At 65.6% G+C, this 22,746-nt stretch overlaps 1 protein-coding gene across 2 annotated transcripts in view; it reads right to left on the bottom strand.

Moving 5' to 3' along the window:
- Positions 1-10,027: 10,027 nt before the first annotated feature.
- LOC112547317 (guanylate-binding protein 3-like) overlaps positions 10,028-22,746 on the bottom strand; it is a 29,045-nt gene continuing 16,326 nt past the window's right edge. For both annotated transcript variants that reach the window (XM_075916048.1, XM_075916047.1), the window contains exons 9-10: positions 12,330-12,432; positions 10,028-11,333 (exon numbers count right to left, since the gene is read on the bottom strand). In XM_075916048.1, coding sequence (XP_075772163.1) covers positions 10,903-11,333; positions 12,330-12,432 — 534 coding nt within the window. In that variant the 3' untranslated portion in view covers positions 10,028-10,902. The remainder of the gene's footprint in view (positions 11,334-12,329; positions 12,433-22,746) is intronic.

The following is a 22,746-nucleotide window of genomic DNA, read 5'->3' as shown; positions in this document are numbered from 1 at the left end:
GGCACTGGCGGGGGGGGGGGCGCCTGGGGCAATCCGAGGACGCTCCCTGCCCCGCAGAGAAGTTTGTGGCCCGGCCCAGAGGAAGCTGCCCCCCCCCCACACACACACACACCCGCACTCGCCCCAGGGGTGGGGGCAGCCCGGCCGCTTTCCGGGCAGCTCCAGCTGGGGGGGGGGGGGGGCTGGAGGAGCGGGACCGGTCCGACCGGTTCCGGGCCCATCCAGGCGGGGGTTGCGGAGCCCGGAGTCCGGACAAGCCGGGGCAGGGGGACCCTGGTCTCCGGGGGCCGGGCTGGAGGGGGGGGGGGCTGAGTCGGGGGCCGGTCTGCGGGTCCGGGGGGCAGGAAGGGGGGACCCGACGCGCCGCTGCCCGGGCCATTGTCGCCCCCCGTGCGGACTCTGGGCCCCGCCTCCCGCCCCTCTGATTGGCTGAGCGGCGCTTCCCTCGGACACAATGTAGCAATGGGGGTCCCATGTGACCCCCCCCCCCCGGAACAAAGCCCCAGGCCCCGCCCCTGCCCCTGCCTTCCTTTCCCATGCGGGGGGGGGGGGAAGGGAAGATACTGAAACTCACTTTAATTAGAGGAACCTGGCTGGGAGTGGGGTCTAGTGGTTAGAGGGGGGGGCTGGGAGCCCGGACTCCTGGGTTCTCACCCCAGCTGGGGCGGGCCTAGTGGTTAGAGCAGGGCTGCAACCTGCCTTGGGCAGCGGGGCTGGAGGGGTCTGGGACCCCCCTGGCACATCGTACACTAACCCCCCTGCCCCACACTCCCCCCCCCACCGCTGGGACAGAACCCAGGAGTCCTGCCTTCCAGCCCTGCCCCCGTTCTAACCACTAGACCCCACTCCCCTCCCAAGCCAGGGGGAGAACCCAGGAGTCCTGGCTCTCAGGCCCATCCCCCTGTGCTAACCACTAGACCCCACTCCCCTCCCAAGCCAGGGGGAGAACCCAGGAGTCCTGGCTCTCAGGCCCATCCCCCTGTGCTAACCACTAGACCCCACTCCCGTCCCAGAGCTGGGGACTGTTACACCAGCGCGCCAGCCCTCGCCATGGGCGGGGGAACAGGCCGCAAGGCAGCGGAGCCGGAAGGAGCAGCCGGCAGGTGGCAAGACCCCTGGACCCCCCAGCCAGACGGGGCCTGTCGGGATCCTGCCTTTAAACCCCGTCCCCGTCTTTCCCGCTGTGAGGAAGGGGGGGTCCAAAGGGGCTGCTGGGGGGGCTCAGGCCCTGGGGATTACTGGTGTAATGGGGGAGATTTGGTTGCTCCCAGGGCCCAGCACGGACCTGGGGCCCCCAGCAACTGGAGCCCTGGTGCCCGGCAGACCCCGCTCGGAGAGCCTGGCCGGGTCAGAGACAGGCCCCTGGCTGCTGACCAGCGGGAGGGGAGGGGAGGGGCCCAGGCGACCCCGTCACTTGGCCACAGACACAGGCCAGGGGAGGGGGCTGGGGGGGGGGGGTCGGAGGGCTGGGAAGGGAGGGGGCTGCGGGACGGGGATGGGGTGACTCAGACAGGCTGGTGGGGGCCAGGCCGATAGGCCTGGGGGTTCCTGGGCCGGGTTCAAAGCTCCACCCCCCCCCCCCCCCGTGACGCCGGCTGAGCCGCTCTGGGCCGGGGGCGTCGCGTGGGGCCAAGGGGCAGCCGGGCAGGTGCTGCTGGTCCCTGCCCGTTCCCGCCAGGCTGGCTAGGGGAGAACGCCCCTCGTGTGCCGCAGCCGGGGGCACCGGGGCACGGAGCGGGGGGGCTGGGCGCGGCCCAGCCCTGGTTACCAGCTCGGCGAGTGCCGTGGCCACCCGCAGCCCCCAGGGGTGCCTGGGCATGCTGGGGGGGCACGGCCCCCTACGGAGCCCCTGGGGCCAGGGGAAGGAACACCCTTCCTGCCGGGGCCCTGCAGCTGTAGCTGCCACCCGGCGCCAACTCCACCCCAGGGCTCTGTGTTACAGACCCGCCCGCTCCACCCCCACAGCCCGGTACCCACCCCTGCTGCGCATGGGCGGGGGGAGGGAGGGGGAGGCAGGGGTTAGCAATAAACGGGTTTGTACCGGGGCGGGGAGGGAGGGAACCACAGACCCCAGAACTGGCAGGCCCCCGAGAGGCATCGAGGCAGTCCCCGGCCCCACGGCAGGACCCAGCCCCATCTGGACCTTCCCCGAGGCGGCTGTCCCCCTTGTGAGGGCGCGGCGGGGACCCCGACCTGCTCCCGGTCCGCAGCCAGACGTGACTCCGCCGGCCAGGCAGGTGCAAAGGGGTTCTTGCTGCTCCCAGACGCAGCGCGGCGCAGGCTGGGCGTGGGCAGGGGGCAGGCCGACGGCCCGGGGGGGGGGTTCACAGGCCCTCTGAACCCCCGTACTGGCGTCAGTCTGCCCCCTCCACACTCCCCCACGCTCCGCCTACACGAACCCCCCAGCTACTGGTCCCTGAGCCCCCAGGCAGCTCCGCCTCCTCCACTGTCCTGCTCCCAGACCCACGGGGAATCTTTTGTCACCTGGCCCCCAGGAGGGGAGACACTGAGTCCTGCCTGGCCTCTCCCCCCATGCAGAGAGAGCTGCAAAGGGGGGGGGACTGAGGCGCGCGCACACACACACACACACACACACACACACACACACACACACACACTACAGCACCCCCCACCATGTCCCACACCTGCTCTTCAATATCCCCAGGGCTAGCGATTCCACAACCCCCCCAGGCAACTGATTCCAGTGTCGTCCCCCCCCCTCCCCCCCACCCCCCCCAGGCAGGAAGTTTTTCCTAATGTCCAACCTAAACCTCCCTGGCTGCAGTGTGAGCCCCTTGCTGCTTGTCCTGCCCTCAGAGGCCACGGAGAACAAGGTTTCTCCCTCCTCCGTGTCACACCCTTCCAGATACCTGAAAGCCGCTCTCATGTCCCCTCTCGGGCTGCTCTTCTCCAGACTACACAAGCCCCGTTCCCTCAGCCTCCCCTCCTAGCTCCTGTGCTCTAGACCGTGCATCAGTCTTGTTGCTCGTCTCTGGACCCTCCCCAATTTCTCCGCATCTTTCCTGAAACGCGGGGCCCAGAACTGGACACAACCCTCCAGCTGAGGCCTGATCCGTGCAGAGCCGAGGGAGAACGAGGCCTCGTGTCTGGCTCACAGCGTGTCTGCTCACGCCGCCCAGACTCACCTTGGCTTGTTTTGCAACAGCATCGCCCTGTTGACGCATGTTTAGCTTGTGGGCCCCCCCCCCCCGAGCCCTTCTGCAGGGTCCTCCCTGGCCAGTCGCTTCCACCCTGTGCCGGGTCGGCCCCCCCGCCGTGCAGCACTTTGCACTGGTCCGAATCCCCCCCATCCCGGTGCCCTCGGCCCATGTCCGGTGTGTCCAGATCCGGTCGAACGCCCCCCCCCTCCCCCCCGGCTGGGGATCAGCTGCAAACGAGACGCGTCTCTGCCGACAGCGAACTCGCCGCTGAAGATACTGAACAGAACCGGCCCCCCCAGGCCCGGCGGATCCCCCTGCTCTGCCCGCCCGGCCTGGCTGGGACCCGCCAGTGACTCTGGGACCGGCTCCCCAGCTGGTTCTGCGCCCGCCTGGGGCAGCCCCGGCCCGGCTGGATGGGCCTCGTGCATTGGTGCGAGGGGCGTGCGAGACCCTGTCAAAAGCCTCACTAGAGTCCTGGTCCCGCGTCCCCCTGCCCCACCCGGTGCGGCGCCCTGGCACAGACGGCTGCCCAAGTTCTTTACAGCGGGGTCCAGGAGGGGGGCTGGAGGAGGGAAGGCGAGGAAAGGAGGCATATGGGGCGAGGGGCAGAACAGGGAGGCCGGGGGCAGGCAAAGGGGGCAGAAGGCACAGACAGGACTGAAGGGGTGGAAGGGGCGGGGCAGGGCAGGGGGCGCTGGCGTGGGAGGTGTTGGCTGAATGGCTCTTCTCTGCGGCTTTGTGTAGCAGAGAGAGAAAGAGGGGGTGTGCGTGCACGTGTGTACTGGGGGTGTGTGTGTACCAGAGTGTGTGTGTGTACTGGGGGGAGAGTGTGTGGGGGATAAGGGTGTGTACTGGAGTGTGTGTGTGTTTACCAAAGTGTGTGTGGCGGGAGGGAGATGTACCGGAGTGTGTGTGTGTGTGTACTGGCATGTGAGTGTGTATACCGGCATGCATGCGTACCAGCGTGTGTGTGTGTGTGTATATACTGGAATGTATGTATTTGTACCAGCGTGTGTGTCTGTGTGTGTGTGTGTGTGTGTACTGGAATGTATGTTTTTGTACCAGCACGTGTGTGTGTGTGTGTGTGTGTGTGTATACTGGAATGTATGTATTTGTACCAGCATGTGTGTGTGTGTGTGTGTGTGTGTGTGTACTGGAATGTATGTATTTGTACCAGCATGTGTGTGTGTGTGTGTGTGTGTGTGTGTACTGGAATGTATGTATTTGTACCAGCATATGTGTGTGTGTGTGTGTGTACTGCAATGTATGTATTTGTACCAGCACGTGTGTGTGTGTGTGGTGTGTGTGTGTGTGTGTGTGTGTGTGTGTGTGTATACTGGAATGTATGCATTTGTACCAGCATGTGTGTGTGTGTGTGTGTGTGTGTACTGGAATGTATGTATTTGTACCAGCATATGTGTGTGGTGTGTGTGTGTGTGTGTGTGTGTGTGTGTGTGTGTGTACTGGAATGTATGTATTTGTACCAGCATGTGTGTGTGTGTGTGTGTGTGTGTGTGTGTGTACTGGCATGCATGCGTACCAGCGTGTGCGTGTGTGTGTGTGTGCGTGCGTGCATGTGTGTGTGTATACTGGCATGCATGCGTACCAGCGTGTGCGTGTGTGTGTATACTGGCATGCATGCGTACCAGCGTGTGTGTGTGTGTGTGTGTGTGTGTGTGTGTGTGTGTGTGTGTGTGTGTACTGGCATGCATGCGTACCAGCGTGTGTGTGTGTGTGTGTATACTGGCATGCATGCGTACCAGCGTGTGTGTGTGTGTGTGTGTGTGTGTGTGTGTGTGTGTGTACTGGCATGCATGCGTACCAGCGTGTGTGTGTGTGTGTGTGTGTGTGTGTGTGTGTGTGTGTGTACTGGCATGCATGCGTACCAGCATGTGTGTGTGTGTGTGTGTGTACTGGCATGCATGCGTACCAGCGTGTGTGTGTGTGTGTGTGTGTATACTGGCATGCATGCGTACCAGCGTGTGTGTGTGTGTGTGTGTGTATACTGCATGCATGCGTACCAGCGTGTGTGTGTGTGTGTGTGTGTGTGTGTACTGGCATGCATGCGTACCAGCGTGTGCGTGTGTGTGTGTGTGCGTGCGTGCATGTGTGTGTGTATACTGGCATGCATGCGTACCAGCGTTGTGCGTGTGTGTGTATACTGCCATGCATGCGTACCAGCGTGTGTGTGTGTGTGTGTGTGTATACTGGCATGCATGCGTACCAGCGTGTGTGTGTGTGTGTGTGTGTGTGTGTGTGTGTGTGTGTGTACTGGCATGCATGCGTACCAGCGTGTGTGTGTGTGTGTGTGTGTGTGTGTGTGTGTGTGTACTGGCATGCATGCGTACCAGCGTGTGTGTGTGTGTGTGTGTATACTGGCATGCATGCGTACCAGCGTGTGTGTGTGTGTGTGTGTGTGTGTGTGTGTGTGTACTGGCATGCATGCGTACCAGCGTGTGCGTGTGTGTGTGTGTGCGTGCGTGCATGTGTGTGTGTATACTGGCATGCATGCGTACCAGCGTGTGCGTGTGTGTGTATACTGGCATGCATGCGTACCAGCGTGTGTGTGTGTGTGTGTGTGTGTGTGTGTGTACTGGCATGCATGCGTACCAGCGTGTGTGTGTGTGTGTGTGTATACTGGCATGCATGCGTACCAGCGTGTGTGTGTGTGTGTGTGTGTGTGTACTGGCATGCATGCGTACCAGCATGTGTGTGTGTGTGTGTGTGTACTGGCATGCATGCGTACCAGCATGTGTGTGTGTGTGTGTGTGTGTGTGTGTGTGTGTGTGTGTACTGGCATGCATGCGTACCAGCGTGTGTGTGTGTGTGTGTGTGTGTATACTGGCATGCATGCGTACCAGCGTGTGTGTGTGTGTGTGTGTGTGTGTGTGTGTGTGTACTGGCATGCATGCGTACCAGCATGTGTGTGTGTGTGTGTGTGTGTGTGTGTGTGTACTGGCATGCATGCGTACCAGCATGTGTGACCGCGCCCCTCCTGAAGCAGGGGAGCCAGGCAGGTCACTGAAGCGCGGTGGGTGGGGCAGGCGCGTGAGCGCTGTGAGCCGGCGCAGTGCAGGACCACGCGTGTCTCCAGAGCTGCGGGGCGGCGGAGCCGTGGGCAGCCCACGCGCACCGCCAGCTTTGGGAAGCGTCTGTCCGGCCTGACGGACCTTCCCAGCTGGGCCCATCCTCCGGCCGGGAACTGCCGGGCGCCCCGGGCACTTCTGAGGCCCCCTCCTGGTGCACAGGCCCCGTGCGAGGCACGGCTGGCGTGTCTCCTGCCAGGTGGCGCTGTGCCCCGCAAACGCCCGCGTGCGAGGGGCCCGCACGGCTCCCTTGTGAGCAAGCGCCTGTGAGGCGCGACCCGCCTGCCGTGCACGCAGCTCGGTGTCAGATGGAAACTGAAAGCAGCGGGTGCAGCGGCCGTTCCAGGAATTCACCGTCGCTCTGCCCCGAGGCCGGTGTCATGTGGGGCCTGGGTGTGACACTGCCCCATAGAGCAAGGGCTAAATGCTCCCCTCCCCCACAGGCACCCCAAGGGCTGAGTCCCACCCACAGGGGCCCCCGAGTCGCCCTCCCCACCCGTGAACGCCGACGCCAGAGGCAGGGCCGAGCTACAGACTGACCGGGGGACGGGGCTGGGCCTTGGGGGGGGGCAGCCGGCTGTCTGGGGAGACAGGTTTGCAGGAGCCCTGCCCCCCGCCGGTGTTGCTGGAGGGGGTGCAAGGACGGGTGACCGGAGGAAACTGAGGCAGGGTTAGGTGTATCCCACGGGCACACCACCCCGGGGCTCAGCCGTGTGGGCGGACTGGGGGTTCTCCACTGGGCCCCACGCAGGCAGGTGATGCGGGGCCGGGGGTCCCCAGGCGGGAGGCTTGGGTGGATCATTGGCTTCACCAACCAGCCCCCGAACAGCCCCTGCGGCACTCGGGGGCGACCGAGACGCCGGACACCTGCAGCTTTCCGAGCGCAGCCCAGCCCTGGGCTCCCCCCACAGCCAGCCCCACGCTGGAGGGTGCTGGTCCGTGTCAGCTCGGTCCCCCGGGATCGGGCCCTCTGAGCTCGCGACAGCTCGGGGACGGGGCCCAACAAACGCGCCCCTCCCCCACCTCGGCTCCAGGGTCGGGCCTGACGCTCTGGCCACGTGGCCACGGTGCCTCGCGGAAAGTGGAAGCAGGAGGGGCCGCTGCCGGGGCTGGGGCGTGGGAGCCGCGTGCGGGGCAAACTCCAGCCCTGCCCGGCCTGGCTGCTGGGAACCGCGATGAGTCTCCATCCACAGCCGGGACCTGGGACTGACCCTGCCCCGGCTCCGGTTCACGCCGCGCGGGCGGGGGCGCGAGATCGAACCAGCCTGGCCGGGAGGCTGCAGCGGAACACGGGACCCAGGACCCCCAGAGCCAAGGCCCGGAGACGGAGCAGGCTGCTCCGCCCGGCCCCTCGCCTCCTGCTGGGCTGGCTCGCCCCAGGCCGGCTCGGATCGCCCCATAACACCCCTGTACCACGCCCCCTTCGCCAGCGGGCCCTGGGGCCCCCGGGAAGCTATAACAACGTGTACTTTAACACAGCTTGTGACACCGCTGGGTCTGGAAGGGCTCTGTCCCTGCAGCAGGGGGAGCAGGGAGACACACACACAGCAGCAGGTGCACAGGGTTACACGGCACAAATACACACACTGGGTGCAGGGACACACACACACAGAGCACTGGGTGCACACGGACACACACACACAGAGCACTGGGTGCACAGGGACACACGGACACACAGAACTGGGTGCACAGGGACACACACACAGAGCACTGGGTGCACAGGGACACACACACACAGAGCACTGGGTGCACAGGGACACACGGACACACAGAACTGGGTGCACAGGGACACACACACACAGAGCACTGGGTGCACAGGGACACACGGACACACAGAACTGGGTGCACAGGGACACACACACACACAGAACTGGGTGCACAGGGACACACGGACACACACACACACACACATACCGAGCCCAGGGTGCACAGGGACACACACACACACCGAGCACTGGGTGCACAGGGACACACACACACACACACACACACACACGAAGCACCGGGTGCACAGGGACACACACACACACACACACACACACGAAGCACCGGGTGCACAGGGACACACACACACAGAGCACTGGGTGCACAGGGACACACACACACACAGAGCACTGGGTGCACAGGGACACACACACACACACACACAGAGAACTGGGTGCACACGGACACACACACACACAGAGCACTGGGTGCACAGGGACACACGGACACACAGAACTGGGTGCACAGGGACACACACACACAGAGCACTGGGTGCACAGGGACACACGGACACACAGAACTGGGTGCACAGGGACACACACACACACAGAACTGGGTGCACAGGGACACACGGACACACACACACATACCGAGCCCAGGGTGCACAGGGACACACACACACACCGAGCACTGGGTGCACAGGGACACACACACACACACACACCGAGCACTGGGTGCACAGGGACACACACACACACCGAGCACTGGGTGCACAGGGACACACACACACACACTGAGCCCAGGGTGCACAGGGACACACACACACACCGAGCACTGGGTGCACAGGGACACACACACACACACACACCGAGCACTGGGTGCACAGGGACACACACACACACACACACCGAGCACTGGGTGCACAGGGACACACACACACACACCACCGGGAGACGAGCTGGTGAAATGTGGGGGCAGAACGGGGCGGGAGGAGGAGCAGAGCCGGCTGGGAGAGGGGCCGCGGGGCGTAAGGGGGGTCCCGGGCGGAGGCGCTGGGGCTGGTGGAGGAGGCAGGACGGGACCCGGCGGGGGGGAGTCCAGCGGCCCCTGGGCCCTGCGGGTTTGGGGTCGCGGTGCTGGGAGGCGACCGGGGGACGTGGGAGCTGTGGTTGACAGACCCGGGCAGGGGCTGCCGGGCGCAGGGGGCGCGGTGCGGGGGCCCCAGGCCTTGGCGAGCTGGCTGGGGGGTGACCTAACCCAGCGTGCTGAGCAAGGAAGGAGACGTCCCCACAGCTGCCTCTCCCTAGACACCCGGAGGCCCCTCCCTGCACCGGTGGGAGGAGGGCCCCGCGAGCGGGGTGGCCTTTCCACGGCCAAAGGGCCACGCAGGGTTAACACCGTGCCCAGGGACAGCGCCAGCGGCTCAGCACCTACCAGACACCGTCTGTCCTCCCCGCGGGACGGGCCCTGATTCACGGGAGGGGAAACTGAGGCAGGACCAGTGCTCCACAGGGGAACAGCGCAGGAGCTGGGGCGAGAACCCAGGCGCCCTGCCCCCACCGACCTGCTCTTGCCAGGCCTGTAAGAAGCACACGGGCCCTTTTCCGGGGGGGCAGCAGGCGCGTTTATTGAAAATGCCACAGGAAAAGCAGCAGCAGCCGGTCGCTCCCCGTCTGCCGTGGCTGGAGCCAGGCCAGTGGCCGGCTGGACGGAGCACGCGGGGGAGCTGGGCCCTGCCGGTCCGGATCCGACACCCCGAGGTGCCGCCGGGCTGGGCCTGTTCTGTGGCCAAACCCCCCACGTCTGGGGTTTGCTGCGTCACGCGGCCAGCGCTAACCCCTCAGCGGCGCTGCTCTCGGAGCGTCCCACAGATCCCCTCTGCTGGCTACTGCCGGGCTGCCCCGCGCGTCTGGCTGTGACTCACTCTTGGGGGCCCCTGCCTGCCTCTCAGAGTCCCAGGCTGGATGCCCCACGGACCCCCAACACCCACCCCACTCCCAACAGGCCAGATACTGGGTCAGCAAGAGCTCTGGAGCTATCCCATAGTTGGGGGGCTGTTACGGTCACTGCTGTAGAGTGTGGGGATGGGTGGGGGGGTACCTCAGTTCCCCCCCAGCTCTCTCTGCATGAGGGGGGAGCAGCCAGACATGACTCACTGTCACCTCCTGGGGACAAGGTGACAAAAGATTCCCCTTGGGTCTGGGAGCAGGAGGGTGCAGGAAGCGGAGCTGCCTGGGGACTCCGGGACCAGTTGCTGGGGGTTGCTTTAGTCTTGGCTGGGGCAAGCATGAAGGGAGCAGACTAAGTCCAGTACAGGGGGGTTCAGGGGCCTGTGAACCCCTCCCCCCAAAAGGTCTAAGGCTCTGCCCTGGCTCCTACGTCACCATTGATCCTACCCTGCGCTGTATCTCAGGGAACCAATCAACCTTCGACTCGACCGGCCGGCGGAGAGGCACGGACGGGGGGGCAGGGTCGGGGGCCCCAACGTGCCGTCACAAGCGACTGAAGAAACGGCCCCGGGCTCTGACACGGGGGAGTTTGCGATGCCGCAGGAGGCACGACTTGGTCTGCAACGCTGCCAAGCGGCAAGACCGGCCGGTGACACCACCCAGAGCCCTGGGCGAAGGCGCCGCAGACCTGCCTGCTCATCAGGAAGGGCGGCTGGCGGGGGAACCAGTCATCTCAAGCTTACGAGCCAGTCACCACACAGGACCTGTTACCGTCCTCGGAATGACCCGCTACAACCCTAACGTGCTACGTTTTGGCTCCACTCTAACCACTGGACTCCGCTCCCCTCCCAGCACGGGGCACCGAACCCAGGGGCCCTGTGCCCCCGCCCTGTGTTACCACCGGGGGGCTGGCTGGTGGCAGGATTGAGTCCACAAAGCTTTGGGTTGCGCAGAGAGCAGCGTGCGTGCGACCTGCTGCCGAGGGGACCCCCAGGGGCCCGGCTACTTTCGAGTCTGGGGTTTGCTGGGCTTGCTCGGCGCCCTTCCCTGCTGGCGCCGGGATCTCAAGTAATCAGCCACACTGGTGACGGCTTTCAGCCCCTCCCCGATGGTGCTGATGACGCGCGACACAAACTCGCTCGTGCTGGTGGAGCCGATCTCCCGCCGCAGGCCCGAGATCTCCTCCTCCATCAGCCGGGCTTTCTCCGCAAAGCCCTTCTGCAGCAAGGCCTCCTGCTCCTTCATCTTGCTCGCCAGCGCCCGCTCCGCCTCCTGCCGGGCGCTGGCCAGCTCCTCCGCCAGCTTGGCCTCCAGCTGCCTCACGCTCTCCTGGTGGCTGCGCTCCTCGTCCTTCAGCAGCTGCTCCGCCTGCAGCTGCTTCTCCAGCGCCGCCTTCTGCTGCTGCTCCAGCATCTCGGCCTTCTGCTTCTCCTCTGGGGGGGCAAGCCAGGGGGTAGAGGCACAATCCCCCCCACCAGCCCGGAGCGGAGCCCAGACTTGGGGGGTCTGACACAGAGCGAACGCTGCCACCAGCATCCCCACGTGGGTCCTGTCTGACCATAGCTTGAGGGGCAGTTTGGGTGGGGACCCTCAGAACCCCTGGGCGTGGGGGGCACGCAGAGCCCTGGGAGCACAGTGGGGGCAGGCAGAGCCCTGGGAGCACAGTGGGGGGCACGCAGAGCCCTGGGAGCACAGTGGGGGGCAGGCAGAGCCCTGGGAGCACAGTGGGGGCATGCAGAGCCCTGGGAGCACAGTGGGGGGCACGCAGAGCCCTGGGAGCACAGTGGGGGCATGCAGAGCCCTGGGAGCACAGTGGGGGGCAGGCAGAGCCCTGGGAGCACAGTGGGGGGCAGGCAGAGCCCTGGGAGCACAGTGGGGGCATGCAGAGCCCTGGGAGCACAGTGGGGGGCAGGCAGAGCCCTGGGAGCACAGTGGGGGGCATGCAGAGCCCTGGGAGCACAGTGGGGGGCAGGCAGAGCCCTGGGAGCACAGTGGGGGCATGCAGAGCCCTGGGAGCACAGTGGGGGCATGCAGAGCCCTGGGAGCACAGTGGGGGACAGGCAGAGCCCTGGGAGCACAGTGGGGGGCACGCAGAGCCCTGGGAGCACAGTGGGGGCATGCAGAGCCCTGGGAGCACAGTGGGGGGCATGCAGACCCCTGGGAGCACAGTGGGGGGCATGCAGAGCACTGGAATGGGAGACGCAGGTGTCTCTAAACAAGGGGGCTGGGAGGAGACCCAAGGTGTTTGCTGGGGGTGCAGGGAGTCTGGCCAAGAGATGCTCAGCAGCGTGGGACCTCAAGGTTATTTGCGAGCTGTGCAATTCCCGGCCCAGGCCCTGCGGCGCCAGGTGCTGCACAGACCCGCTGCAGCAGCACCGCTCTGTCCTGCTGCAAAGGGGAGGGGCAGCGGCTCGCTCGGGGGATCTCACCCGCCACTTGCTTCTCCGCCTCCGTCAGCAGGTTGTCGGCCCTCAGCACGGCCTCAGCCTCCGCCTTCTTACTGGCCAGGAACTGCTCCAGCGCCTCCTCCGCCTGGGGCCAGAGACCCACCCACTGGATTATTCAGGAGCTCTCATCAATATGCAGATGAGCTCCCTCCTTTTCCAAGGGAGCGTGCCCCACAAGGGGCCTTTATTTCACCTTAGGGCTAAATGTCCCCCATGAAAGGAAAGGGATCGTAGGGGCTAGAGTCAGGGGCGCAGAGATGGGAGCTGAGCTGCAGCGGCTGATCCCACATCTGCAGCTCATCCCGTCAGTGGAGGAGCAATCGCAAGGCACGGAGATTTGCTCCTGCTTTGGTGGGCTCCTGGTGGGGCGTCCAAGCCGAGTGAGAAAGCAAGCGACCGGGTGGAGAGGGGCCGAGTGAGGAAACAAGCGACCGGGAGGAGAGGGGCCGAGTGAGGTAACAAGCGACCGGGAGGAGAGGGGCCGAGTGAGGTAACAAGCGACCGGGTGGAGAGGGGCCGAGTGAGGAAACAAGCGACCGGGAGGAGAGGGGCCGAGTGAGAAAGCAAGCGACCGGGAGGAGAGGGGCCGAGTGAGGAAACAAGCGACGGGGAGGAGAGAGGCCGAGTGAGGAAACAAGCGACGGGGAGGAGAGGGGCCGAGTGAGGAAACAAGCGACCGGGTGGAGAGAGGCCGAGTGAGGAAACAAGCGACCGGGTGGAGAGGGGCCGAGTGAGGAAACAAGCGACGGGGAGGAGAGGGGCCGAGTGAGAAAGCAAGCGACCGGGTGGAGAGGGGCCGAGTGAGGAAGCAAGCGACCGGGTGGAGAGGGGCCGAGTGAGGAAGCAAGCGACCGGGTGGAGAGGGGCCGAGTGAGGAAGCAAGCGACCGGGTGGAGAGGGGCCGAGTGAGGTAACAAGCGACCGGGAGGAGAGGGGCCGAGTGAGGAAGCAAGCGACCGGGAGGAGAGGGGCCGAGTGAGGAAACAAGCGACCGGGTGGAGAGGGGCCGAGTGAGGTAACAAGCGACCGGGAGGAGAGGGGCCGAGTGAGGAAACAAGCGACCGGGTGGAGAGGGGCCGAGTGAGGAAACAAGCGACCGGGTGGAGAGGGGCCGAGTGAGGAAGCAAGCGACCGGGTGGAGAGGGGCCGAGTGAGGAAGCAAGCGACAGGGTGGAGAGGGGCCGAGTGAGGAAACAAGCGACCGGGTGGAGAGGGGCCAAGTGAGGGAACAAGCGACCGGGTGGAGAGGGGCCGAGTGAGGAAACAAGCGACCGGGAGGAGAGGGGCCGAGTGAGGAAGCAAGCGACCGGGTGGAGAGGGGCCGAGTGAGGAAACAAGCGACCGGGTGGAGAGGGGCCGAGTGAGGAAACAAGCGACCGGGAGGAGAGGGGCCGAGTGAGGAAACAAGCGACCGGGAGGAGAGGGGCCGAGTGAGGAAACAAGCGACCGGGTGGAGAGGGGCCGAGTGAGGGAATAAGCGACCGGGTGGAGAGGGGCCGAGTAAGGAAACAAGCGACCGGGTGGAGAGGGGCCGAGTGAGGAAACAAGCGACCGGGAGGAGAGGGGCCGAGTGAGGAAGCAAGCGACCGGGTGGAGAGGGGCCGAGTGAGGAAACAAGCGACCGGGTGGAGAGGGGCCGAGTGAGGAAACAAGCGACCGGGTGGAGAGGGGCCGAGTGAGGGAACAAGCGACCGGTGGAGAGGGGCCGAGTGAGGAAGCAAGCGACCGGGAGGAGAGGGGCCGAGTGAGGTAACAAGCGACCGGGTGGAGAGGGGCCGAGTGAGGAAACAAGCGACCGGGTGGAGAGGGGCCGAGTGAGGGAACAAGCGACCGGTGGAGAGGGGCCGAGTGAGGAAGCAAGCGACCGGGAGGAGAGGGGCCGAGTGAGGAAACAAGCGACCGGGAGGAGAGGGGCCGAGTGAGGTAACAAGCGACCGGGAGGAGAGGGGCCGAGTGAGGAAACAAGCGACCGGTGGAGAGGGGCCGAGTGAGGAAGCAAGCGACCGGGTGGAGAGGGGCCGAGTGAGGAAACAAGCGACCGGGAGGAGAGGGGCCGAGTGAGGAAACAAGCGACCGGGAGGAGAGGGGCCGAGTGAGGTAACAAGCGACCGGGAGGAGAGGGGCCGAGTGAGGTAACAAGCGACCGGGTGGAGAGGGGCCGAGTGAGGAAACAAGCGACCGGGAGGAGAGGGGCCGAGTGAGGAAACAAGCGACCGGGTGGAGAGGGGCCGAGTGAGGAAACAAGCGACCGGCTGGAGAGGGGCCGAGTGAGGTAACAAGCGACCGGGAGGAGAGGGGCCGAGTGAGGAAACAAGCGACCGGGAGGAGAGGGGCCGAGTGAGGAAACAAGCGACCGGCTGGAGAGGGGCCGAGTGAGGTAACAAGCGACCGGGAGGAGAGGGGCCGAGTGAGGAAACAAGCGACCGGCTGGAGAGGAGCCGAGTGAGGTAACAAGCGACCGGGAGGAGAGGGGCCGAGTGAGGAAACAAGCGACCGGCTGGAGAGGGGCCGAGTGAGGTAACAAGCGACCGGGAGGAGAGGGGCCGAGTGAGGAAACAAGCGACCGGGAGGAGAGGGGCCGAGTGAGGAAACAAGCGACCGGGAGGAGAGGGGCCGAGTGAGGAAACAAGCGACCGGGAGGAGAGGGGCCGAGTGAGGAAACAAGCGACCGGGAGGAGAGGGGCCGAGTGAGGAAACAAGCGACCGGGTGGAGAGGGGCCGAGTGAGGAAACAAGCGACCGGGAGGAGAGGGGCCGAGTGAGGAAACAAGCGACCGGGTAGAGAGGGGCCGAGTGAGGAAACAAGCGACCGGGTGGAGAGGGGCCGAGTGAGGAAGCAAGCGACCGGGAGGAGAGGGGCCGAGTGAGGAAACAAGCGACCGGGTGGAGAGGGGCCGAGTGAGGAAGCAAGCGACCGGGTGGAGAGGGGCCGAGTGAGGAAGCAAGCGACCAGGAGGAGAGGGGCCGAGTGAGGGAACAAGCGACCGGGAGGAGAGGGGCCGAGTGAGGAAACAAGCGACCGGGAGGAGAGGGGCCGAGTGAGGAAACAAGCGACCGGGTGGAGAGGGGCCGAGTGAGGTAACAAGCGACCGGGAGGAGAGGGGCCGAGTGAGGAAACAAGCGACCGGGTGGAGAGGGGCCGAGTGAGGAAACACGCGACCGGGAGGAGAGGGGCCGAGTGAGGAAGCAAGCGACCGGGTGGAGAGGGGCCGAGTGAGGTAACAAGCGACCGGGAGGAGAGGGGCCGAGTGAGGGAACAAGCGACCGGGAGGAGAGGGGCCGAGTGAGGTAACAAGCGACCGGGAGGAGAGGGGCCGAGTGAGGAAGCAAGCGACCGGGTGGAGAGGGGCCGAGTGAGGAAACAAGCGACCGGGAGGAGAGGGGCCGAGTGAGGGAACAAGCGACCGGGAGGAGAGGGACCGAGTGAGGTAACAAGCGACCGGGAGGAGAGGGGCCGAGTGAGGTAACAAGCGACCGGGAGGAGAGGGGCCGAGTGAGGTAACAAGCGACCGGGTGAAGAGGGGCCGAGTGAGGAAACAAGCGACCGGGTGGAGAGGGGCCGAGTGAGGAAACAAGCGACCGGGTGGAGAGGGGCCGAGTGAGGTAACAAGCGACCGGGTGAAGAGGGGCCGAGTGAGGAAGCAAGCGACCGGGTGGAGAGGGGCCGAGTGAGGAAACAAGCGACCGGGAGGAGAGGGGCCGAGTGAGGAAACAAGCGACCGGGAGGAGAGGGGCCGAGTGAGGAAACAAGCGACCGGGTGGAGAGGGGCCGAGTGAGGAAGCAAGCGACCGGGAGGAGAGGGGCCGAGTGAGGAAGCAAGCGACCGGGTGGAGAGGGGCCGAGTGAGGTAACAAGCGACCGGGTGAAGAGGGGCCGAGTGAGGAAACAAGCGACCGGGTGGAGAGGGGCCGAGTGAGGAAACAAGCGACCGGGTGGAGAGGGGCCGAGTGAGGAAGCAAGCGACCGGGTGGAGAGGGGCCGAGTGAGGAAACAAGCGACCGGGAGGAGAGGGGCCGAGTGAGGAAACAAGCGACCGGGTGGAGAGGGGCCGAGTGAGGAAGCAAGCGACCGGGAGGAGAGGGGCCGAGTGAGGAAGCAAGCGACCGGGTGGAGAGGGGCCGAGTGAGGTAACAAGCGACCGGGTGAAGAGGGGCCGAGTGAGGAAACAAGCGACCGGGAGGAGAGGGGCCGAGTGAGGAAACAAGCGACCGGGAGGAGAGGGGCCGAGTGAGGAAACAAGCGACCGGGTGGAGAGGGGCCGAGTGAGGAAGCAAGCGACCGGGAGGAGAGGGGCCGAGTGAGGAAGCAAGCGACCGGGAGGAGAGGGGCCGAGTGAGGAAGCAAGCGACCGGGTGGAGAGGGGCCGAGTGAGGAAACAAGCGACCGGGTGGAGAGGGGCCGAGTGAGGAAGCAAGCGACCGGGAGGAGAGAGGCCGAGTGAGGAAACAAGCGACCGGGTGGAGAGGGGCCGAGTGAGGAAACAAGCGACCGGGTGGAGAGGGGCCGAGTGAGGAAGCAAGCGACCGGGAGGAGAGAGGCCGAGTGAGGAAGCAAGCGACCGGGTGGAGAGGGGCCGAGTGAGGAAGCAAGCGACCGGGAGGAGAGAGGCCGAGTGAGGAAACAAGCGACCGGGTGGAGAGGGGCCGAGTGAGGAAACAAGCGACCGGGAGGAGAGGGACCGAGTGAGGAAACAAGCGACCGGGTGGAGAGGGGCCGAGTGAGGAAACAAGCGACCGGGTGGAGAGGGGCCGAGTGAGGAAACAAGCGACCGGGTGGAGAGGGGCCGAGTGAGGAAACAAGCGACCGGGTGGAGAGGGGCCGAGTGAGGAAACAAGCGACCGGGTGGAGAGGGGCCGAGTGAGGAAACAAGCGACCGGGAGGAGAGAGGCCGAGTGAGGAAACAAGCGACCGGGTGGAGAGGGGCCGAGTGAGGAAACAAGCGACCGGGTGGAGAGGGGCCGAGTGAGGAAACAAGCGACCGGGAGGAGAGGGGCCGAGTGAGGTAACAAGCGACCGGGTGGAGAGGGGCCGAGTGAGGAAGCAAGCGACCGGGTGGAGAGGGGCCGAGTGAGGAAACAAGCGACCGGGTGGAGAGGGGCCGAGTGAGGAAACAAGCGACCGGGTGGAGAGGGGCCGAGTGAGGAAACAAGCAACCGGGAGGAGAGGGGCCGAGTGAGGAAGCAAGCGACCGGGTGGAGAGGGGCCGAGTGAGGAAACAAGCGACCGGGTGGAGAGGGGCCGAGTGAGGAAACAAGCGACCGGGAGGAGAGGGGCCGAGTGAGGAAGCAAGCGACCGGGTGGAGAGGGGCCGAGTAAGGAAACAAGCGACCGGGAGGAGAGGGGCCGAGTGAGGAAACAAGCGACCGGGAGGAGAGGGGCCGAGTGAGGAAACAAGCGACCGGGAGGAGAGGGGCCGAGTGAGGAAACAAGCGACCGGGTGGAGAGGGGCCGAGTGAGGAAACAAGCGACCGGGTGGAGAGGGGCCGAGTGAGGAAACAAGCGACCGGGAGGAGAGGGGCCGAGTGAGGAAACAAGCGACCGGGAGGAGAGGGGCCGAGTGAGGAAACAAGCGACCGGGAGGAGAGGGGCCGAGTGAGGAAACAAGCGACCGGGTGGAGAGGGGCCGAGTGAGGAAACAAGCGACCGGGTGGAGAGGGGCCGAGTAAGGAAACAAGCGACCGGGTGGAGAGGGGCCGAGTGAGGAAGCAAGCGACCGGGAGGAGAGGGGCCGAGTGAGGAAGCAAGCGACCGGGTGGAGAGGGGCCGAGTAAGGAAACAAGCGACCGGGTGGAGAGGGGCCGAGTGAGGAAACAAGCAACCGGGAGGAGAGGGGCCGAATGAGGAAGCAAGCGACCGGGTGGAGAGGGGCCGAGTGAGGAAACAAGCGACCGGGTGGAGAGGGGCCGAGTGAGGAAACAAGCGACCGGGTGGAGAGGGGCCGAGTGAGGAAACAAGCGACCGGGAGGAGAGGGGCCGAGTGAGGAAACAAGCGACCGGGAGGAGAGGGGCCGAGTGAGGAAACAAGCGACCGGGTGGAGAGGGGCCGAGTGAGGAAACAAGCGACCGGGAGGAGAGGGGCCGAGTGAGGGAACAAGCGACCGGGAGGAGAGGGGCCGAGTGAGGAAACAAGCGACCAGGTGAAGAGGGGCCGAGTGAGGAAACAAGCGACCGGGTGGAGAGGGGCCGAGTGAGGTAACAAGCGACCGGGTGAAGAGGGGCCGAGTGAGGAAACAAGCGACCGGGAGGAGAGGGGCCGAGTGAGGAAACAAGCGACCGGGAGGAGAGGGGCCGAGTGAGGAAACAAGCGACCGGGAGGAGAGGGGCCGAGTGAGGAAACAAGCGACCGGGAGGAGAGGGGCCGAGTGAGGAAACAAGCGACCGGGTGGAGAGGGGCCGAGTGAGGGAACAAGCGACCGGGTGGAGAGGGGCCGAGTGAGGAAACAAGCGACCGGGAGGAGAGGGGCCGAGTGAGGAAACAAGCGACCGGGTGGAGAGGGGCCGAGTGAGGAAACAAGCGACCGGGTGGAGAGGGGCCGAGTGAGGAAGCAAGCGACCGGGAGGAGAGGGGCCGAGTGAGGAAACAAGCGACCGGGTGGAGAGGGGCCGAGTGAGGAAGCAAGCGACCAGGAGGAGAGGGGCCGAGTGAGGGAACAAGCGACCGGGAGGAGAGGGGCCGAGTGAGGAAACAAGCGACCGGGAGGAGAGGGGCCGAGTGAGGAAACAAGCGACCGGGTGGAGAGGGGCCGAGTGAGGGAACAAGCGACCGGGAGGAGAGGGGCCGAGTGAGGTAACAAGCGACCGGGAGGAGAGGGGCCGAGTGAGGAAACAAGCGACCGGGTGGAGAGGGGCCGAGTGAGGAAACACGCGACCGGGAGGAGAGGGGCCGAGTGAGGAAGCAAGCGACCGGGTGGAGAGGGGCCGAGTGAGGAAGCAAGCGACCGGGTGGAGAGGGGCCGAGTGAGGAAACAAGCGACCGGGAGGAGAGGGGCCGAGTGAGGGAACAAGCGACCGGGAGGAGAGGGACCGAGTGAGGTAACAAGCGACCGGGAGGAGAGGGGCCGAGTGAGGTAACAAGCGACCGGGAGGAGAGGGGCCGAGTGAGGTAACAAGCGACCGGGTGAAGAGGGGCCGAGTGAGGAAACAAGCGACCGGGTGGAGAGGGGCCGAGTGAGGAAACAAGCGACCGGGAGGAGAGGGGCCGAGTGAGGAAGCAAGCGACCGGGTGGAGAGGGGCCGAGTGAGGTAACAAGCGACCGGGTGAAGAGGGGCCGAGTGAGGAAGCAAGCGACCGGGTGGAGAGGGGCCGAGTGAGGAAACAAGCGACCGGGAGGAGAGGGGCCGAGTGAGGAAACAAGCGACCGGGAGGAGAGGGGCCGAGTGAGGAAACAAGCGACCGGGTGGAGAGGGGCCGAGTGAGGAAGCAAGCGACCGGGAGGAGAGGGGCCGAGTGAGGAAGCAAGCGACCGGGAGGAGAGGGGCCGAGTGAGGAAGCAAGCGACCGGGAGGAGACGGGCCGAGTGAGGAAGCAAGCGACCGGGTGGAGAGGGGCCGAGTGAGGAAACAAGCGACCGGGTGGAGAGGGGCCGAGTGAGGAAGCAAGCGACCGGGTGGAGAGGGGCCGAGTGAGGAAACAAGCGACCGGGTGGAGAGGGGCCGAGTGAGGAAACAAGCGACCGGGAGGAGAGGGGCCGAGTGAGGAAACAAGCGACCGGGAGGAGAGGGGCCGAGTGAGGAAACAAGCGACCGGGCGGAGAGGGGCCGAGTGAGGAAGCAAGCGACCGGGCGGAGAGGGGCCGAGTGAGGAAGCAAGCGACCGGGCGGAGAGGGGCCGAGTGAGGAAACAAGCGACCGGGCGGAGAGGGGCCGAGTGAGGAAACAAGCGACCGGGAGGAGAGGGGCCGAGTGAGGAAACAAGCGACCGGGTGGAGAGGGGCCGAGTGAGGAAACAAGCGACCGGGAGGAGAGGGGCCGAGTGAGGGAACAAGCGACCGGGTGGAGAGGGGCCGAGTGAGGTAACAAGCGACCGGGAGGAGAGGGGCCGAGTGAGGAAACAAGCGACCGGGAGGAGAGGGGCCGAGTGAGGAAACAAGCGACCGGGTGGAGAGGGGCCGAGTGAGGAAGCAAGCGACCGGGTGGAGAGGGGCCGAGTGAGGTAACAAGCGACCGGGAGGAGAGGGGCCGAGTGAGGAAACAAGCGACCGGGTGGAGAGGGGCCGAGTGAGGAAACAAGCGACCGGGTGGAGAGGGGCCGAGTGAGGTAACAAGCGACCGGGAGGAGAGGGGCCGAGTGAGGTAACAAGCGACCGGGAGGAGAGGGGCCGAGTGAGGTAACAAGCGACCGGGTGGAGAGGGGCCAAGTGAGGTAACAAGCGACCGGGAGGAGAGGGGCCGAGTGAGGTAACAAGCGAGCGGGTGAAGAGGGGCCGAGTGAGGGAACAAGCGAGCGGGTGGAGAGGGGCCGAGTGAGGGAACAAGCGACCGGGAGGAGAGGGGCCGAGTGAGGAAACAAGCGACCAGGTGGAGAGGGGCCGAGTGAGGAAACAAGCGACCGGGAGGAGAGGGGCCGAGTGAGGAAGCAAGCGACCGGGTGGAGAGGGGCCGAGTGAGGAAACAAGCGACCGGGTGGAGAGGGGCCGAGTGAGGAAACAAGCGACCGGGTGGAGAGGGGCCGAGTGAGGTAACAAGCGACCGGGAGGAGAGGGGCCGAGTGAGGAAACAAGCGAGCGGGTGGAGAGGGGCCGAGTGAGGAAGCAAGCGACCGGGTGGAGAGGGGCCGAGTGAGGAAGCAAGCGACCGGGTGGAGAGGGGCCGAGTGAGGTAACAAGCGACCGGGAGGAGAGGGGCCGAGTGAGGGAACAAGCGACCGGGTGGAGAGGGGCCGAGTGAGGTAACAAGCGACCGGGAGGAGAGGGGCCGAGTGAGGAAACAAGCGACCGGGAGGAGAGGGGCCGAGTGAGGAAGCAAGCGACCGGGTGGAGAGGGGCCGAGTGAGGAAGCAAGCGACCGGGAGGAGAGGGGCCGAGTGAGGTAACAAGCGACCGGGAGGAGAGGGGCCGAGTGAGGAAACAAGCGACCGGGTGGAGAGGGGCCGAGTGAGGAAACAAGCGACCGGGAGGAGAGGGGCCGAGTGAGGAAGCAAGCGACCGGGAGGAGAGGGGCCGAGTGAGGAAACAAGCGACCGGGTGGAGAGGGGCCGAGTGAGGAAACAAGCGACCGGGAGGAGAGGGGCCGAGTGAGGAAACAAGCGACCAGGTGGAGAGGGGCCGAGTGAGGAAACAAGCGAGCGGGAGGAGAGGGGCCGAGTGAGGAAACAAGCGACCGGGTGGAGAGGGACCGAGTGAGGAAGCAAGCGACCGGGAGGAGAGGGGCCGAGTGAGGAAGCAAGCGACCAGGTGGAGAGGGGCCGAGTGAGGAAACAAGCGAGCGGGAGGAGAGGGGCCGAGTGAGGAAACAAGCGACCGGGTGGAGAGGGGCCGAGTGAGGAAGCAAGCGACCGGGAGGAGAGGGGCCGAGTGAGGAAGCAAGCGACCAGGTGGAGAGGGGCCGAGTGAGGAAACACGCGAGCGGGAGGAGAGGGGCCGAGTGAGGAAACAAGCGACCGGGTGGAGAGGGGCCGAGTGAGGTAACAAGCGACCGGGAGGAGAGGGCCCGAGTGAGGAAACAAGCGACCGGGAGGAGAGGGGCCGAGTGAGGAAACAAGCGACCGGGAGGAGAGGGGCCGAGTGAGGAAACAAGCGACCGGGAGGAGAGGGACCGAGTGAGGAAACAAGCGAGCGGGTGGAGAGGGGCCGAGTGAGGAAACAAGCGACCGGGAGGAGAGGGGCCGAGTGAGGAAACAAGCGACCGGGTGGAGAGGGGCCGAGTGAGGAAACAAGCGACCGGGAGGAGGGGGGCCGAGTGAGGAAACAAGCGACCGGGAGGAGAGGGGCCGAGTGAGGAAGCAAGCGACCGGGAGGAGAGGGGCCGAGTGAGGAAACAAGCGACCGGGTGGAGAGGGGCCGAGTGAGGAAACAAGCGACCGGGTGGAGAGGGACCGAGTGAGGAAACAAGCGACCGGGAGGAGAGGGGCCGAGTGAGGAAGCAAGCGACCGGGAGGAGAGGGGCCGAGTGAGGTAACAAGCGACCGGGTGGAGAGGGGCCGAGTGAGGAAACAAGCGACCGGGTGGAGAGGGACCGAGTGAGGAAACAAGCGACCGGGAGGAGAGGGGCCGAGTGAGGTAACAAGCGACCGGGAGGAGAGGGGCCGAGTGAGGAAACAAGCGACCGGGAGGAGAGGGGCCGAGTGAGGAAACAAGCGACCGGGTGGAGAGGGGCCGAGTGAGGGAACAAGCGACCGGTAGGAGAGGGGCCGAGTGAGGAAACAAGCGACCGGGAGGAGAGGGGCCGAGTGAGGAAACAA

The sequence above is a fragment of the Pelodiscus sinensis genome, unplaced genomic scaffold (genome assembly GCF_049634645.1).
Source record: "Pelodiscus sinensis isolate JC-2024 unplaced genomic scaffold, ASM4963464v1 ctg108, whole genome shotgun sequence".
In the NCBI taxonomy this organism is placed as follows: Eukaryota; Metazoa; Chordata; order Testudines; family Trionychidae; genus Pelodiscus; species Pelodiscus sinensis.
This window is presented reverse-complemented; position numbering and strand designations above follow the sequence as displayed.